Raw genomic sequence first — 20,228 nt, 5'->3', positions numbered from 1 at the left:
ATATATTATGAAATTGAGGAGGAGTGATAGCCAGCTAGGGCTCTCTTTTAATCAAAATGATAAGAAAAAATATATTATTATTAAAATTATTTGTTATTGTATAAGGGCAAATTTGATTAAATTGATAAAATGAAATGGTAAATTATTATAAAAGTAATATTTCAAGCAAAACGTAATAGAAAAAATATAACATAATGGAAAAATATTAATTTTTCTCGACTTATAATAAATATATAAAGTTGAAATGTTACTCAAAACATATATTAAACAACTTGAGAATTTGATTCATTAAGATTATTATTATTATTATTTTGTTTTGGTTTAAGTAAGATAAATTCAAGTCATTAAAGATTCGATAAAATTGTCGAAAATATTACATTGCTTAAGATAGAATAAAATCTTGACACAATTGGAAATGTGATACTATCTACTCAAGATAATACCTCATGAAATTTACATTCCTTCACCCCAAACGTTCCCCTGCAACTATTTATTTTCGTTTTTTCTCTCTTTTGATTTATTGTGCAAAATATATTTCGATATTCATTAGTCGTGTTGAGTTTTGACTAAATTTAAAGTTTAGTTAAATAAAAAATTAAACAGGAGGTAAAGAATTTTTGTCATTGTTTTTCTACAATCACAAAACTCAAACTTGAAATTTTACTTAACCAACATAATTAATATTTTAATTAGTAAACGAGAATTACCTTAGTGTGAACACACTCAACACAAAGAGTGTTTAGTTTTGAAATTTTTAGCTCAAAAAAGAATGATTAGGAAAGCAATCAATATCAATTAGGACAAACCCCACTTGAAAAAATGGTCTTGAAATTCTTTTGCCTCATTCCCTATTCAAAGTTATCAAAATTGCCAAATGTAAATCTCACATGAAGATGGGTCATTATAACCAAAGATATGAACGTGATATATCACATTCTCAAGCATGCGTTGGCTTTGCTTGGTCTCACCAATTAGGCATGCCTAAGCTATAACTATTATTAGTGTTTGCCCCCAAAAGCTTGGCTTTTTTACAACGATTTTGACAAAGTTTTATTATGAAAGTAATGGGTTTGCAGAGGACTCTCATAGGAGCCGTAAACACAAGTCCCACTCTTTTGAATTTTTTTTATTATATGTACTTTTTGTAATAAAATATTTAGAATTGTTTATAAGTCTTCCCCGATCCATAAATATAAATATAATACATTTCAATATTTTCGAACACACGTTCTCCTATATTGACAATAATACTCATATCAATCAAGTTAAGATTCAATCGATTTTTTCAGTGATTTTTAATGGTGAATAATATTAAGCACAATTTTTTTATCCCATTATTAAAGTGTTAATAATATCAAAATTTAGTAATAAAAGAATGTGTCACATTAGTCACCGAACTAGCTAATTAAGTGATGTCAATTCATGTTGGAAATATTTTTATTTCAAAAGGGTTAAATTATATTTTTTTTAATTTGAGGTTATTTTTATATTGGTATATGATTTTTTTAAATTGGGTTGAATTTTTTTTTGTTTAAGTTAGTCCATGAAGGTTAAATTTATTTTGGTCCAAGTTAGTCCCTGATTCCCTAAAAACATTAAAGTTTAGGCTTCGATGTGGAAATACTTGTCAAGTTTAAGCTATAATGTGGAAATAATTGTTAAGTTCAGGGACTAACTTGGATAAAAAAGTTCAAACCCCAATGTGAGAATAATTGTCTAATTCATACCCCAATACGAGAACAATTACCAAATCTAAATATTAACTTGAAAAAAAAATTCAAATTCCAATATGAAAATTGTTACCAAGTTCGCCCCAGAAGAATAATTTAACCGTTTTCAAAAAGGTTGGCTTATTTCATTTTGGAGCTAAGGACAATATATTAATAAGAAATTTTCATTTAATATATATTAATGGCATAATAATTTTTTTGACTCTCTAATTTTATAAAAAAAGTTATTTTAGTCATTTATTTAATTTTTCATCTCTTTTAACTATTGAACTTGTATTTTTTTTGTCAATTCATCTCAAAATGGATAGAAAAGTTAAGTCAAATTGTCCCAAAATGGAAGAAAAAGTTAACATTTATTAACTTTGTTGACGTGAGCATACCATGGATTGCCACGCAAATGATACACCAACATTTAATTAATTTTTAAAATTTAAAAAATATTAAAAAATAATTTTTTAAATAATTTAAATGATTTTTAATTTTTTAAAATTTTAAAAATTAATTAAATACTAATGTATCATCCACGTGACAATTAACATGTATGTAATATCAATAAAATTAAAAAAAAACGTTAACTTTTTCATTCTTTTAAAGGTGATTTAACAAAAAAATACAAATTTAAGAAATAAAAAAGATAAAAATTTAAATAAAAAACTAAAATAAATTTTTTTAAGTGGAAATACCAAATAAATCATTGTACCTATATTTATTTATCAATCAATTATTCATTCAAATTTAATTTATTAATTGGGTTTGAAATAGATTTAATACTCATTTGAAATAGATTCAAATTTAGGAATTCATCTTCTCGCTTTAAACCCAAATTCACTCTAACCTAATATGATAATAAAAAGCTAATGAACTAAGCTCAAACTTAAATTGTGTTGTGTAATTTGATACTCTTTTTAAGTTTATAAGAATTTATCTAGAGAGTAGTTCACTGCAGATCAAGATATAATATTTGGTTTAATTTTGAACTTGGTCTTTTATGAAAACATTATTCATTCCTATGTGGTAGTTGAATACATTAAAATTCTTGAAAAGTGGTAAAAGTATCATGAAAATTTTTGTACAAAGAATTGGATTATATTTTGACATTTTACTCAAAAATAGATAAATTAATTCCTATACGATAGGTCAAAGATCAAATTAATCTTTTAATTAAAAGTTCATAAATTAGTATTTACATATCAACATGATGTATAAATAACATATTATATGTAGTTATTTGATTATTTTAAACCTAATTAATTTTTAACAATAAAAATAAATAAAATTTTAACAATATGGTGTTTGATTCACCTTACAGATACTAATCCAAGTCAAATCAAATCACTATAAGAATTAAGCATCATAGTCTTTGTCAAGCAAAAAGTTCTTTGGCAGGCAATCTCAAAATCCCTCAATTCCCTTACTCTTCACCCGCACCCCCACCAGGCCACCCCCATCGTTCCTTGAACATATCAATCAATCCCTCGACGACAACACAACAACAAATGCCTGCGGGCCTGCTGGTTCCCATAACTCAATAGCTTCCCTCAACTCAAATCCCGTATAGTCACCATCCATCCTTACCCACCTAAACACACTCTTCTCTTTCTTTCTCTCTCACCAAACCCCATTTGCCCCCTTTGTTCCCTTACCCCTTTGTTTCTTAACATCTGCCTATAAAAAAAAGTTTTCTTCTTCATAACCAAGACAACATCCAAAGAACCAAAGTTCAAACCTTTAATCTCAAAGACCCCCCCCAGGTTTTCTGTTTTTGTTCTTTCATGGGGTTTTTAATTCTTTTGCTGCTGCTAACCTTTACTACACTTCCATTATCTTCCTCAGATCCAAACGACGAAGCTTGTTTAACTCAATTAAGCCAAACCTTGAAAGACCCTTTAAACAACTTACAAAACTGGACCAAATCAACCTTTGCAAACCCTTGTAGTGGTTTCACATCTTATCTCCCTGGTGCAACTTGTAACAATGGTCGAATCTACAAGCTTTCCCTCACCAACCTCTCTCTTCAAGGCTCTATTTCCCCATTTCTTTCCAATTGTACCAATCTTCAATCCCTTGACTTGTCTTCAAATTCCATTTCAGGTCCTATCCCTCAAGATTTACAATACTTAGTCAACTTAGCAGTACTCAACCTTTCATCTAATCGCCTTGAAGGAGAGATCCCTCAACAACTTGCATTATGTGCTTACTTAAACGTCATTGATCTTCATGATAATTTACTCACTGGTCAAATTCCTCAAGAATTAGGCCTATTAGCACGGTTGTCAGCTTTTGATGTTTCAAACAACAAGCTGTCAGGTCCAATACCAGCATCATTAGGTAATAGGAGTGGGAATTTACCAAGGTTTAATGCCACCTCTTTTGGTGGAAATAAGGATCTTTATGGATACCCTTTACCACCTATGAAAAGTAAAGGGCTATCAGTTTTGGCCATTGTTGGGATTGGATTAGGAAGTGGACTTGCGAGTTTGGTTATTAGTTTCACTGGGGTTTGTATTTGGTTGAAAATTACAGAAGAAAAAATGGCTGCTGCTGAAGAAGGAAAGATTGGTCAGTTCATGCCTGATTATTAAAAAAAAAAAGAAGAAGAACAAATTTCATTGAAGATCATTGAGCTTAAATTCAAAAAAGAAAGAAAATCCCAGGTATGTTTTTTGACCGATTTTTATTCTTCTTCAACAATGTATATAAAGTAAATTCAACCATGATCCTTTTTTTCCCTGTACTGTTCAATTATGGTGCCAATGGCTTGAAAAAAAATTTTGGTGGGGACTGAACTGTAAAAAAAATGAAAATGAAGAGTGAAACATGATTGCATTTATTAAAAAAAAAATTAGTTTTAACAAGTTGGGGTTACTTGTGGGAGTGTCAATGTGTGAGCTGGTGTGCATGGTGGGAGACCAGACCAGACCAGACCAGCATTCTCTTTAATCACATGCCTATGTGAAAATTTGTCTCTATTTGTTATTTTTCTTGCAACAAAAGTTAACTACTATTTTGGCTTTTGGTCAATGGATTAAAGGCAACATTCTGGATATTGGTTCTTTATGAAATTCAATTGCTTCATGGGTTTGATCTTTGATGCTTCAACATTGATTCAAAATTGAAATGTGGCAAAATAATTTTTTATTATAATATTGATTAATTTTTTTTATCATTTGTCAAAATATAAAGTTGTCAAATGCCATCATATATTGTTAATGCCACAATAGCATATTTTAATGGTGTTAGATAATTACAAAAAATACCAATATATTAATCCTTATTTTTTTTAACTTTTATTAATACTAATAAAGTCATAGGTACTAAATAGAATCAAATTCAATGTACTACTATTGAAAAGAAACAAAAATGGAGACCCTTTTTTTATTTTACATTTTCATAAAATTGGGAAATTCAACCTGAAGAAAGAGGGAAAGATATTATGGAAAATTCTTATTCCAAGGCGTGTGAAAATTAAATTATAAATTTTATGAGAGATAAATTGTAATTTTATTATTGTATGAATTTATAATTTTATTATTTTTTATAAGGATTAAATTATAATTTTATTATTCTAGTAGGTTTAAAGTATGAATTTACTATATGTTACTTAAAAATTTCAATTTTAAAAGACTTAAAAAGAAATAATTTCCCAAGGACCAGGCTTAAAATTTTAAATTTTCATAAAGTGAATGATGAAAATTATAATTAGACAAAAAAATTCAAAAAAAAAATACCGAAAAGAATATTAGGGGTGTGCAAAAAAAATTAAATTGAAAAACTAAATCTTTTCGATTTAATTGGTTTATTCTGTTAATTTTCGATTTTGACATTTTAAATTGAATAAACCAATCATGGCCAAACTTGTAAGGTCATAATTTATAACTTATTTATATATCTAAGCCCAAATTTAAATCTTAAACTTAAATATTCATTAAAACTTAATACTTTTAAAATAGAAAGCCATTAAACCCAATATTAATTAATATTTAAAACCAAATTGATGATATTTATTTTGATTTTTATTAATTTATAGCTAATGGAAACACAATTAAGGATACGTTGGACATATAAGAAAATAAATATTTTAATATTTTTATAATGAATTTGAAATAAAAAAAATCTAAAAGTGATACGATATAATAAATTGAATAAAGAAGACAAATTATATAAAAAGAATTAAAGGAAATAAAACTATAAATACTTCATTTAAAATTTATTTTTAACTTAAAAATAAAATCAAAAAATTGAATCAAGCTAAAAATTTTTATTTTAATTTATTAGGTTTTACTCTCTAAATCGATTCAATTTTGAGTGTATGTAGGACTAAAATTTGTCTTTTCCAAGGATCAATCAAGAAAAAATGTTGAAATTAAAGTTAAATATACTTAATTATGGCTGCTTTTTAAATTTCTTTTTCATAAGGTATTTGAAATGAATTGATTGGGTCTCGAAAAAATTGCAGTGGCACCAAAAGCAGCAGAGGGATGGATTGGTCAAATTAGCTTTCAATCCTCTCATTAATGGGGTCTTCCAAGAATCGCATGCATCTCATCATCATTGCCTGGACCCCCTTCTTTGCTTTTTTCTTTATGTTACTGTTGTTTGAAATCTGGAAAAAAGAAAAAGATCAAAAGGAAATTTTTTTGTTTGTTTTTCTTTAAATTTTTGATTGATTCTGATTTGAATCCATTGTTTCCCCATTTTAATTTTCAGTCCCATGAAAGTCTTTTTTATTAAGAATTAAATTATATTTTATTCTTTTTATTAAAGAAAATAACATTAAATTAAAAAATAAATTAATTATTTTTATTAAAAAATTTCATCTAATTCTATTGTTAAAATTCGACGTGATTGATAATCAAATAGTCACATGTACCTCATGCTAAGGTATTAACAGTAAAAATAGATAATTTTTTTAATGGAAATATTAGTTTACTCTTTGATCTAACGTATATGAATTATTTTGCTCTTTTCTTTAATAAAATAAAATGTAATCCTACCCACGATATTATTTTTTCAATCCAAAGATTTTAATATTTGGTAACCACATTGGGTTAAAATCAATAAAATAATAGAAATTGATTTTTTTTTGTGTGATTAGTTTATATTTAGTTATATTTTGCTTTTTAAGATTTATTTATTTATATAAAAAGTTACCATTATAATTACAAAATTTCACGAGTTGATGATACAACTATTTTCTATTTTTTTCCTATTTATAATATTAATTGTAGTTTTTAATATTTTTATTGGGTATTTATTTATTTGAGTTTATATATTGAATTTTTTTAATAATTTAATTATAGATTTTGATCATAACTGTTTTTTTAACACCATGCTTAGAACTACCAATAGTCCCTCCTCAACCCATAGATGGGAGGATAATGCGTTTTAATGTACTCAAACTTATGTTAATCGAGTTAAGACTCAATCGGCAATTCATATATTGAGTTAAGTTGGGATTTATGTGAGCATTGAATTTGGATTTAAAATTTATTTATTAAAAAATAAGTTGATTTATTTAATTAAAAAATTAAAAATGAATCAAATGAATCGTGAAAATTAATTATTTTAATCGAATAAGTGAAAAATCAACTCACAACTTCGCTTAAATCAATTACTAATTTTTTAGTCATTCCTATTAATATCCATATTCTTTCGTAATTTGTTATTATATTTTTTAATTTAATTATTCAAACAATTAATATATTTTTTGGGGTTAACATTTTAGAAGAACATGTTAAATTTTACATCAATTTTAAGTGTATGTAACAATCCTAAACCCAATAACATTATTAAATTATTTTTAAATCAAAACATTGGACTATGTACCTCAGAAAAATTGATAACATTGGGCTGTCAAACTCAATAAAAATAATGAGGCTAAGACCCTAAAACAAAGCCCTCATATTCTCAAGGATTAAATTGAACCAAGAACATAAATTAGGTTTATTTTATTAGCATACTTACAAAATGATAATTTAAGTTGATTGAACTACAAATGTAGTGATAAAGTTAACATCAACTACGAGTAGGTCAATATCGGAGAGTGTTTGGTTCACAGAATCTTACAACCTTGATAGTAAAGTAAGATTTCGAGAATATGATTACCATGTTCGAATCTTAACTATTTCCATTAAGTAGTAATCTCAAATTTCTAATAATCTTAAGATTATGGAATACAATGAGTGATTTGGATACCATATTTTTCTTAAATAATCTTATATTCCAATTGGAATTTTAAGTTGTAGAGCTTTTATTATTTTAATCAATTTAGTACTTTTTTATATAAGAAAAATATAAGTCTAATTAAAAACACAATTTTTAATGAGGGTTTTACTTTCATGCATTATTTTTTCAATTTATATATTATTAGTTATTATATTACTTAAAATTATTATTTTGATTTTCTAACAATATTAAAAGTCAACTAATTGGTGAGATAATTATTTTTCATGAATTATTATAATTATTATTTATAAATTTATTTCAACATAATATATTTACTTATTAATATATAAATGGTAATAAAATAAGAATTATCATAATTTATCATAATTTTATGAAAATTGAAATTAAAAAAATTAAAGTAATTAAACTTATTTAAAAAAATAAATTTATAATTTAGTAAAATATATTTCTAAATAATCTAACATTTTATCAACCAAACATTAAAATTTTACATTCCAACCAAATGAACCAAATAAAGTAACGCATTATATTTGATAATTTACGAAGAGTCTGTTCGGATAGCACAAATTAATTGAAACAAAATGTAATTGTTAGGGTAGTAATTGCACTTTTTTGTAATTGCAAAGAATTGTAATTCCCAAGATATGTTTGATTGACAGAGTGTAATGATAAATTCTTTATGTCATATTTGGTAGTATAAATTATAATTACATAATTTAGCATAGTGTTTATTTTTCCTGCAATTTATTGTTGTTCTTGTTGTTAGTTAAGTTAGGTATTATTGTAGCTAGGGTTAAATTGCAATTTCAGTCCATTTCTTTACTTGTATTGACATTTTCATCTTTGCTTAATGTATTTTTAGTTCTCTCTAGTTTTGGTTGTTAAAGCTTTTACCTTTCATGCTTCTTGCTCCATATTTTATTATTAGATGTTCATATTTACTTTACTTTTAAGTTTTCGTCATTAAAAATCTCAACTTTTTTTTCTTGAGCTTTCCTTTAATGGCTACAATGTTTGTTATTCTTATGCTTGTTCATTTAGTTTTCAGCATAAGTAACTAAACTTCTAAGTGGGTTGGTTGATAGAGATGTGGGTAAGTTAATTTTTGGTTAACAAACTAAATTGCAACAAATTGGACTAAATTGAATGAACATAAAAAAATTAGGATTGACAACCCTAAGGAAAGGTTTAGGCAAGTCAGACCGAGAGGTAATCTTGTTGGGCATCAATTCTTTAGTCTTGGGTTAGCGGGTGAGATTGAAAGATAAACCAGGCTAATTTGTCTAATTTGGTAAAGTTGAGACTGAGAGGTAAAACATAACCACTTTAGGAGTTTAAGCAATTTGGAACATTAATTAAAATATTAGTGAACCACATCAAGGTCAGCCAACCAACATTTTTTAGTTAAATTGTGAATTTCATATCTTTGCATCCTTTTACGATTTAGTCATTTAGGTAGTTAATAGATATTTAGCTTAATCACTATTCGTTTCATGATTTGGCGTAATATAGCTTTTAGCGATTAGTTGTCTAGATTCCTTCTTTGCATGAGCGTGGCCAGGAATTGTTCAATTGCCTCCTCCCTTGGGTTCAACCTCTTGGAATACTCTATATTCTATCGGAACTATAAATATTACAACTGACACTGTACGCTTGTAGTTAAAATCGCTTTTCAAAAATAGTTCCTCCAAAATCATTTGTTTTAAAGCGCATGCACGATAACGGTCACTTAGCTGCTTGTAGATGAATCTCCTTTGGTTTTGTCATATATCTACTTATGAGACAAGTAACAAACATCATGTCAGACCTTATAGCGGTGAGATATATCAAACTTCCAACTAGTTGTTTGTAATGAGTTTCATCAACAGATATTTCATCTTCATCTTTGCTTACTTTAAAGCCTGGAATAATTGGACTCCGTACCGAATTACTTTCAACCATACAAAACTTCTTCAAATTTTCCACAACATATTTTCTTCGACATATAAAGATACCATCAGATTTTTGCAACACATCAATTCTAAGAAAAAAATTATCTTTCCCAAATTAGTCATATTAAATTCTCTCAACATTAAGTTTTTAAATTCAGACATCATAACTTCATCATCACTAGTTAAAATTAAATCATCAATGTAAACACTTACAATGATAAATTTTCCTTTGCTACTTTTCTTTGTGAATAGTGTTTGCTCACTATTGCACATTTGAAAACCTTATTTGATAAAGTGTGCTTCAATTCAACTAAACCAAGTTCGTGGAGCTTGTTTTAATCCATACAAAGCTCAGTAAGCGTCCATGATGTGAGCACGACCACATCATGTTATGATGCAGTTCGACGGTGTCGAGATTGGCCCAAGCACGAAAGGCCCAAGTGCAAAATGAAATATCTCATGGGCCTGATTGATTATTGGGCCAACAATTTTAAAGACTTTTTAATTTAATTAAGTTTTATTTGATTTAATAAGTTTGCATATTTAATTATGACTTGCATTATGTGTTCTGCATTTAATTAGTCATGCATTAAAGCATCTCATATGTTCATAAAGTTTGTGTTTTAATTATGTCATGTATTAAGTATCTCCTATGTTAATTAAGTTGCATCCTAAATTATGCATTATGTAACTCATTTGTTCATTTGGTTTGCATTTTAATTAAACCATGCATTTAAGCATCTTATTTGTTAATTATGTTTAAGCACGAGTTATTTTCATAAGTGTGTAAAGTGTTTCATTTATTTTAATTGTTACTTTTTAATGTATAAGCTATAGTATGTTTATTTTCATAAATAAATATGTGTGTCTCTAGTTAATTGACAAGTTGAATAAGAACGTGAAAAGTTTGCAATGCTTAATGTTTCTTAAATAAATTAATTGTGTGTTCAATTGTTTGTCCTAGGAAAGTCCAAAAGGCTGGTTACATATTTTAAAGCTATAATTGGGTTGTTCGTTTGCAAAGAAGAATCAAATGTTGTCACATTCAAATGAATATTTAGTTTTGGCATAAGAGTGTGCATTCGGTCACTTAATTACTAGTGCATAAAAGGAACGTTTTTGGTGGATAATGAAGCACTCAAAGCTCATTATGGTTGTTGTTCAAAACGGTGACTATTCATAGGACCAATGACTCTTCAAGTTTGGATGGTTTCAAGCATTCAAAAGTTCATTATGGTGGCTGTTCAAATGGACCAAGGAAGACTTTTCAAATCTGATCGATTTTTGTGCCTTCAAAGCTCATTATTATGTCATTTTAAGAGGTCTTTGCACAAACCTTTTGACATTTGATTTTAAAGGAGATAAAGTGACACCAAACAACACATTAAGGGAACAAGTCATCAACAAGTGAAGAGACATATTTTTTCAACTACACATGAATCAAGTGAAAAGATATGACTCATCGGTTGCCCAACATGAGTTAAATCAAATTTAAATACTTTTATTAACAGTTAGTTAAATGTTAAATTGAAAGGTCCTTTATAGGCATTTGAATAGTCATATTAGGCCTATAAATAACTTGCAAGATGACACTGTTTTGGTTAGACTATGATGAATCAATATACATTTTGTAAGAATTTTCTCTTGAGTTATTTAGAACATACAAACTGAACTTATCAAGGCTTATTGCTTTGTGACATTCTTTTTTCTTTTCTATACCTTCGGTTTCTTTTTTTAAACAACGAGTCGAGGTCCATTAAAATCTATTCTTGTTTTCGATTATTTGTCATATAGAAAAAGGGTTACGTTCCAATAACACTGGTTCTTTTCTTCTACAAGTCGTTGATTTAAGATTCCTATCATATTTCTTTCATTACAAGTACCTATTTAGAAATGATCGAGCATTCGAGTGACTTGTAATTCTAAATCGATTAAGAGCTCACATCAATCCATATTTTGTTCTTCTCAATGGATTTGATTTCGCTTTCCATGGCTATTTTCCAATTTTTGCTTTCACTACTTCTTCAAAGTATAATAGATCATTTGATACTACTTGAGCCATATGAACCTCATCATTAAATAGGCCCAAAACCTTTGCACTAACATAATCACCCATTCCTCTTTTCACTCTCACTAGAGCTATCTTCCTCTCTTCTAACTTCCTCACCACTCACTTCTTCATCAGTACTAACTCTATTATCATTTTCACTCACCCCTTCTTCATTCTTACCCCATTCTAAGTCTACTACTATGTGTTTTTTATGACTCTCATTCTAATCTTATTGTTTACCCTCTTCAAAAGTTACATCTCTACTCACAATGACTCTTTTAGTAATAAGATCAATAATCTATAACCTTTTGATACCTCATAGCCCTCAATAACACATAAGCAATGCTTCTATTGTCAAGTTTTTTCCTCCTTGCTTTTGGACCATGGTCATGTGCTATGCAGTCAAAAACTCAAAAATGTTCTACTGATGGCTTTAACCCATTCTAGGCCTCCTTTGGTGTAACGCCTTTGACCGCCAATGTTGGACACCTATTAAGGACATAGATAGTCCAGTTTACTATTTTTATCCAAAATGTTTTGGGAATACTTTTATCATATATCACCGATCGGGCCATGTTCATGATGGCTTTATTCTTTTGTTTAGCCATGTTGTTCTGTTGTGATGTACAAGTGATGGTCAGTTACCTCTTTACTCCATTTTTGTTTGAAAAAATCATTGAACTCATTTGAATTAAATTCGCCTCATCTATCAATGTGTAGACACTTGAAAAATAATCTTGTTTCTTTCTCAACCATGTTCTTAAAGCATTTAAAAGTATTAAAAGCCTCTAACTTCTCTACCAAAAAAATACACCCAAGCTTTTTTGCTGTAATCATCAATGAATAACAAAATGTACCTCTTATTGTTATTGGAAGTAGGAGTGACCAGACCGCCAATACCCGCATGAATAAATGTCAATTTTTGAGTTGCTCTTCAATTACTTTTATTTGGGATGGGATCACACCGTTGTTTTCCATTAATACAATCAGTACATGCCACCTTTAAGGTGGTGAGTTGAGATAGTCCATGTACCATGGGTTTGTTTAACAAAGTTCTCAAGCCTTTAGAGCTTAGATGCTCATATCTTCTATGCCAAAGATGAGTCAAGTTTTTAGCTTCTATGTGAAAGCACTGATAAACTCGTGTTGGAGAAGAAGTATGTGACTGAAATAGTAGAATAAACATTCTATTGGTACTCATATTGGTTTGAATAATCAAACCCCTCTCTGGATGAAAAATCTTGCACATTCTATCTTTGATCAAAATAGCCAAGCCTCTTTTCTGCAACTACCCTATGCTTAAAATATTATTACTTAATTTAGGAATACAATATTTCTCACTAACATGACTGACTCCATTCAACAATAGTTTCACACTTCCTTTTCCCATCACATTCATCTTTGTGTTATTCTAGAGTTTCACCGAATGCCGAAATCCTTCATCAAGTTCACTGAACATAGCTCGATCACCACACATGTGATTAGAAAATCTGAATCAAGGAATCGTGTATCTTCTTTTCTAACCCCATTTGGCTCCATATAAGCTATTAGAAGCATTTCATCTTCATCACCAAATTCTACATAGTTTGCTTCTTTATCCTCAGGGCACTTATATTGAAAATGTCCAAGTTTATGACATTTGTAACATTCTTCTGTTGCTTTGTTGAAACTTGCTCGACCTTTCCCTCTTCCTTTTCTATAAGCACTGCGATCACGACCTTTTCCTCTATCATATGTCACTTTCAAAACCTACTCCTCTCCATGATTCCTTTAAAATTTATGTTAATGTACTATTAATGAGCTTTTTAATTCATCAATAGTGAGAGAATCAATGTATTTTGATTTCTAGATAAAACAAACGACATAGTTAAACTTTTCAGTTAAATAGAGTAGAATTTTTTCTACCACTTTAGCATCCTGCATATCTTCTCTATAAGTTCGCATCTTGTTTGCCATTGCCATGATCCTTGATAAGTACTTTGTTACTCCTTCATCATTCCTCATCTCAAGCATTTCAAATTCTTTGCAGAGAGCTTGAAGATAGGATCTCTTGACCCTTGCATTTCCTTCATATTTCTTTTTTATGGCCCAGTGGGGCTCGAATACCAAACTGTTTACAGAAAATAAAAACTACACACTCAAATTAAATTAAAGATAAGAGATAATAGTAATATAGAATAATTCAAATATCAATATCCCTATAGGCTATGAACTTATTCTAACAATAAAATCTGCAAAAGACTTTTTCCATCTTCAACAAATAGAATTTTATTTTTTTAATATTCATACATCAAATTATTCACCGTGGTTGCTTTCCTTGATTGTGACTTCAAGGACAAATCCTACCCAAGTTCCATCACTTTCGACTCTTGACTAAGCCTAATTGGGCAAAACTTATCATCATGACTTAAGTGCCCACACAAGAAACAAAATAGAGTTAATCTCTCATACGTAAAATTCACAAAAGTGAACTTTAATGGTGAAATCATAATTTCCTTTCTTCGCTTCAAAGGCCTCCCAATATCCACTTGGACCCGTATACGTATATAATTCTTCAATCCCCTGCTTAATTGTTTCATACCATATTCCAAGATTTACCTATAAAATTCCTCAATTGTACTGCCTCACTTTCCCCAAAAAACTCGAGGGAAGATCATGGACTTGAATCCAAAAAGATGAAAAAAATCAGAGTGACCTACATTGGATCCTCATTTCCCACCACTCGTTAAACAATCAGAAGATAATTATTGAAGGTCCACGGAGTCCCATTAATCACCCATTCAATGTCAATCTCATGATAAAATTTGAAAAGATATCTCCTTTCTCCTAGGTCTGAGATCTAGACTCCCCCTAAAGGGTGCTACAAATTTGCCATTATATTTTTGATGTGTTGCGCGGAAGCGTGTGAAAGAGTAAAATTATTGTACTGAAAAATCACACTAAGTTCAATTCCCAGGAAAGAGAGGTGGATCACGAGGATCGCTTACATACCAGATCTTTCCTAGCCAGAATATCCCTTTATCGTAATTTAATAGCACAATAAATCACTACAATGACACTTGCAAAATATGCAGAACAAAAATAAAGAACACTAGAATTTTAACGAGGTTCAGCAAATTTTGCCTACGTCCTCGGGCACTACCAAATATATTTCACTCCAAAAATACAAGTGAAAGTTTACAAATAGGGAGAGAGAACAATTGCCTTAAGTAGAGAATGGCAAGTGTGGGATGAAGAAAGTAAGAAATGGTTAGGCCTATTTATAGTTGAGGTTTAAGGATCAACTTGCAATGTCCCTATACAATTAGGGACCAAAATTGCAATTATCCCATGCCAACTAATCTTACTTTCTACTTTCGGTGCCTTTCGGTGCCAACTTTCTGCCACTATTCATCTTTGAAAAGTCAAAGATTGTAGGTATCCAATAATCTCCACCTTGAAGATTTGATTAGGATAATCTTATCTTCACACAATTCTTTCTACCTTTGACAACAATACTTGATAGTGCCTTCTTCAACTGTTAAACTTGCAGGATATTGATCAAGTTCAAACAATGTTCGAACTTGGTTGTTGTTACCACCTTGGTCATCATATCTGCGGGATTATCTGCAGTCTTGATCTTCTGAAGACAAATTTTCCCCTCTTCAATAATTTCCCGCACAAAATGGAATCGTACGTCGATATGTTTTGTACGTGCATGATAGACTTGATTCTTTGCTAAATGAACAGCACTTTGACTATCACAATACACGTTAATATGCTCCTGAACCAACCCCAAGGTTTTAGCCATACCTTGTAACCAAATAGCCTCCTTTACAGCCTCTGTTACAGCCATGTATTCGGCTTCTGTGGTTGACAATGCAACTGTAGACTGTAGTGTAGACTTCCAACTTATTGGTCCTCCAGCAAGTGTAAACACATAACCGGTGGTTGATCTTCGCTTGTCCAAATCACCGGCATAGTCAGAATCAACGTACCCAATAACACATTTACCAAGTGTATTATCCTGCTTGAACAGTAATCCAACATCCACGGTCTTCTGAATATACCGTAGAATCCATTTCACAGCTTGCCAATGTCCTTTTCCAGGATTATGCATATACCTGCTCACTATACTAACTGCCTGTGAAATGTCGGGTCTTGTACACACCATTGCATACATCAAGCTACCCACTGCATTAGAATACGGAACTTGCAACATGTATTCTCGTTCCGTATTCGTCGAAGGAGATAGTTGTGCAGAAAGCTTGAAATGAGAAGCCAACGGGGTACTTACAGGTTTGGTCTGCTCGTTCATGCCAAACTGCTGTAGTACTTTCTTCAAATACTGCTTCTGAGACAAGCTAACTCTGCCATGAGCTCTATCTCTACATATTTCCATGCCGAGAATCTTTTTAGCTTCTCCTAGATCTTTCATCTCAAACTCGAGATTGAGTTGAGTCTTCAATCTTTCAATCTCAACTTTGCTCTTAGATGCTATTAGCATATCATCAACATATAAGAGCAAGTATATGAAAGTTCCTTCTTGTAGCTTCTGAAAATACACGCAATGATCAAATTTACTTCTTGTGTACCTTTGCCCTTTCATGAACTGATCAAATCGCTTGTACCACTGCCTCGAAGATTGCTTCAATCCATAAAGCGACTTTGTCAGTTTGCAAACCCAATTTTCTTTTCCAGCAACCTTGAATCCATCTAGCTGAGTCATATAGATTTCCTCTTCCAAATCACCGTGTAAAAACGCGGTCTTCACATCAAGCTGAACTAGTTCAAGATCATATTGCGCAACCAAGGCTAGCAAAATCCGAATAGACGAATGCTTCACAACTGGAGAAAACACTTCATTGTAGTCTATTCCTTCTTTCTGAGCGTAACCCTTTGCTACCAATCTAGCCTTGTATCAAATTTCATTTTTACCAGGAAATCCTTCCTTCTTTGCATATACCCATTTGCATCCAATTGCCTTCTTTCCCTTGGGCAGTCTCACCAACTCCCAAGTCCTATTTTTATGAAGAGACTGCATTTCTTCATTCATAGCTTGCTTCCACTTTACACCATCAGAGTTACTTATTGCTTCTGTGTAAGTGGAAGGAACATCATCATCTGCAATTGGAAGTGCATAGGCCACCATATCGTCAAAGCGAGCAGGCTTACGAATCTCTCTTCTTGGCCTCCTATATGCAATTGAATCTTGTTGCTGTAGAAGTTCTTGGGTCGAAACTTCTTCATCATTTGTTCTTTCAATATTAGCTGGATCATCATTAACCTTTTCAAACTCCACCTGCTGCAAAGTACTATTGGTTTTGTCATCCTTTTGTGAATCATCGTTCTTCATCATGGTTGATTCATCAAAAGTTACATCTCTACTGAAAACAATCTTCCTTGTATCAGGACACTAGAGACGGTATCCTTTTACACCACCAGTTATACCCATGAATAATGCTTTCTTTGCTCTTGGGTCTAACTTAGATTCTTTTACATGATAATATGCAGTGGAACCAAAAACATGTAAAGAATCATAATCAGTAGCAGGTTTACCAGTCCACATCTCCATAGGAGTTTTTCCATTTATTGCAGCTGATGGCAATCGGTTAATTAGATGGCACGCATATGTAACTGCCTCAGCCCAAAATTCCTTGCCCAATCCAGCATTGGACAACATACATCGAACTTTCTCCAGTATAGTCCGATTCATGCGTTCTGCCACCCCATTCTGCTGTGGTGTATCTCGAACAGTGAAGTGTCGCACAATGCCCTCATCTTGACATACTTGTAGAAATGGATCATTTTTGTACTCAGTACCATTATCTGATCGAAGTCGTTTGACCTTTCGACCTGTCTGAGTCTCCACCATCTTCTTCCACTTCAGAAATGCATCCAAAACTTCATTTTTTTCTTTTCATTAGATACACCCATACTTTTCTTGAATAATCATCAAGAAAAGTGACAAAATAGTGCATACCTCCCAAAGAAGCCACTTTGGTAGGTCCCCACACATCACTGTGAACATAGTCCAGAATTCCTTTCGTATTGTGAATTGCTGAACCAAATTTTACCCTCGTCTGCTTGCCCAGAACACAATGTTCACAGAATTCCAATTTGCAAGAATTTGCACCTTTCAACAAGCCTTGCTTCGCCAAAGTCTGCAAAGCTTTTTCACCAGCATGTCCCAATCGCCTATGCCATAACCTGGTAGCCTCTGAATCTGCATCTTTCGCAGAAGCTGTTGATGTTGATCCAATAACTGTACTTCCATTTAAATAGTACAAGTTATTTCTTCTAGTGCCTTTCATCACCGTCAATACCCCAGCTACTACCTTTAGTAATCCATCTCTCAAAGTGATTGTGAGCCCTTTAGATTCTAGGGCCCCTAATGAGATGAGATTTTTCTTCAAGCTGGGTACATAGCGAACATCTGTCAGAACTTGGATTGAGCCGTCATGGTTCTTCAATTTGATTGTACCTACACCCATTGTCTTACAGGCACTATCATTGCCCATAAAAACAACTCCACCTTCTAGTTTTTCAAGACTAGAAAACCAGTCCTTATTAGGACACATATGGTAAGTACATCCCGAATCCAATATCCACTCATCCGTTTGACATGCCATTGCCATGCCAACCAAGCTAAAGTCTGACTCCTCATCATGCTCCACTACACATGCATTAGAAATAGACTTGCCCTTTTGTAACTTAGGACAATTCTTTTTCCAATGCCCTTTCTCACGACAAAAGGCACATTCATCTTTGGCGGGTCTCCCTTTGGACTTACCCCTTCTACCAGGTTTGCTGCTGTGTGAACGACCTCTTACTGTTAAGACTTCTGCAGTTGTATCTCTGTGATCTCTTTTATCTTTCTTTCGAGTCTCAGATCTATACAACGCACTACAGACTGCATCAAATGTGATTGAATCTTTCCCATGAAGCAATGTGGTGGTAAGATGATCATATTCATCAGGAAGGGAATTCAACAACAATAATGCCTTGTCTTCATCTTCAAATTTCTCATCCAAATTTAGCAAGTCTGCTAAAATTTTATTGAATGAGTTCACATGGTCATTCATCGACATACCGGGTGCATACGTGAACCGAAAAAGTTTCTTTTTCATATAAAGCCTATTTTCAAGACTTTTCGTTAGAAACTTTTCTTCCAATGTATCCCACAGCTTCTTCGCTGATGTCTCCCTCATGACGGAGTACTTCTGCTCTTTGGCCAAACATAGGCGGATTGTACCACACGCCTGTCTATTGATCTTGGCCCACTCCTTGTCATCCATCTTGTCAGGTTTTTCTTCAAGGGCTATATCCAGCTCTTGCTGACATAAGACATCCAGGATCTCACACTGCCACATACCAAAATTATTGGTACCGTCAAATTTCTCTACTTCAAATTTTGCATTTGTCACAGTAGTCCTTGCTGATGACGATGCTGCTGCCATTTTTCTCCTCAATCCCAACTACTGTATACGTGAACAGTACTGTATACGTGAATAGTGCCGTATACGTGAATAGTACTATATACGTGAATAGTGCCGTATACGTGAATAGTGCCGTAAACGGTCGTATTCCCCAAGTACGAACCTGGCTCTGGTACCAATTGTTGCGCGGAAGCGTGTGAAAGAGTAAAATTATTGTACTGAAAAATCACACTAAGTTCAATTCCCAGGAAAGAGAGGTGGATCACGAGGATCGCTTACATACTAGATCTTTCCTAGCCAGAATATCCCTCTATCGTAATTTAATAGCACAATAAATCACTACAATGACACTTGCAAAATATGCAGAACAAAAATAAAGAACACTAGAATTTTAACGAGGTTTAGCAAATTTTGCCTACGTCCTCGGGCACTACCAAATATATTTCACTCCAAAAATACAAGTGAAAGTTTACAAATAGGGAGAGAGAACAATTGCCTTAAGTAGAGAATGGCAAGTGTGGGATGAAGAAAGTAAGAAATGGTTAGGCCTATTTATAGTTGAGGTTTAAGGATCAACTTGCAATGTCCCTATACAATTAGGGACCAAAATTGCAATTATCCCATGCCAACTAATCTTACTTTCTACTTTCGGTGCCTTTCGGTGCCAACTTTCTGCCACTATTCATCTTTGAAAAGTCAAAGATTGTAGGTATCCAATATGATGGCTGAAAAATGAACCATACTAGTCGTAAGAAAACAACCCACCAAACATAACTCATATGTCACTGTCTGGGATCCAACATCAACCTGCAATGACAGCACCTCCTTTTTTCCATCATTAATATTCAAACCTGCCATCTCCTCCTCCATAGCCATAATATTCTCGAATAAAACCCAATACCTATACCCAAAA

General features: G+C 31.7%; 1 protein-coding gene across 2 annotated transcripts; it reads left to right on the top strand.

Annotated features, from left to right (window-relative positions):
• Positions 1-3,123: 3,123 nt before the first annotated feature.
• LOC107935241 (receptor-like protein 44) lies at positions 3,124-6,434 on the top strand. 2 transcript variants are annotated; one of them, XR_005904490.1, is made up of 2 exons: positions 3,125-4,384; positions 6,187-6,434. XR_005904490.1 is itself a non-coding variant. In XM_016867810.2 (1 exon), exon 1 carries the CDS (start codon positions 3,503-3,505, stop codon positions 4,310-4,312), a length of 810 nt encoding a protein of 269 aa, XP_016723299.2. In that variant the 5' UTR covers positions 3,124-3,502; the 3' UTR covers positions 4,313-4,816. The 2 variants fall into 2 exon arrangements, 1 of the variants encoding a protein (XP_016723299.2); XM_016867810.2 differs by lacking the exon at positions 6,187-6,434 and having other exon boundaries at positions 3,124-4,816.
• The last annotated feature ends 13,794 nt before the right edge of the window (positions 6,435-20,228 follow it).

Source organism: Gossypium hirsutum, chromosome A02 (genome assembly GCF_007990345.1).
Source record: "Gossypium hirsutum isolate 1008001.06 chromosome A02, Gossypium_hirsutum_v2.1, whole genome shotgun sequence".
NCBI classification, from domain to species: domain Eukaryota; kingdom Viridiplantae; phylum Streptophyta; class Magnoliopsida; order Malvales; family Malvaceae; genus Gossypium; species Gossypium hirsutum.
Note: the sequence above shows the minus strand (reverse complement) of the source record. Positions and strands in the feature narration are given on the sequence as shown.

What these genes read in the sequence shown, in the direction of transcription:
- LOC107935241 (XM_016867810.2), top strand. Translation starts at nt 3,503, where the DNA reads ATGGGGTTTTTAATTCTTTTGCTGCTGCTAACCTTTACTACACTTCCA.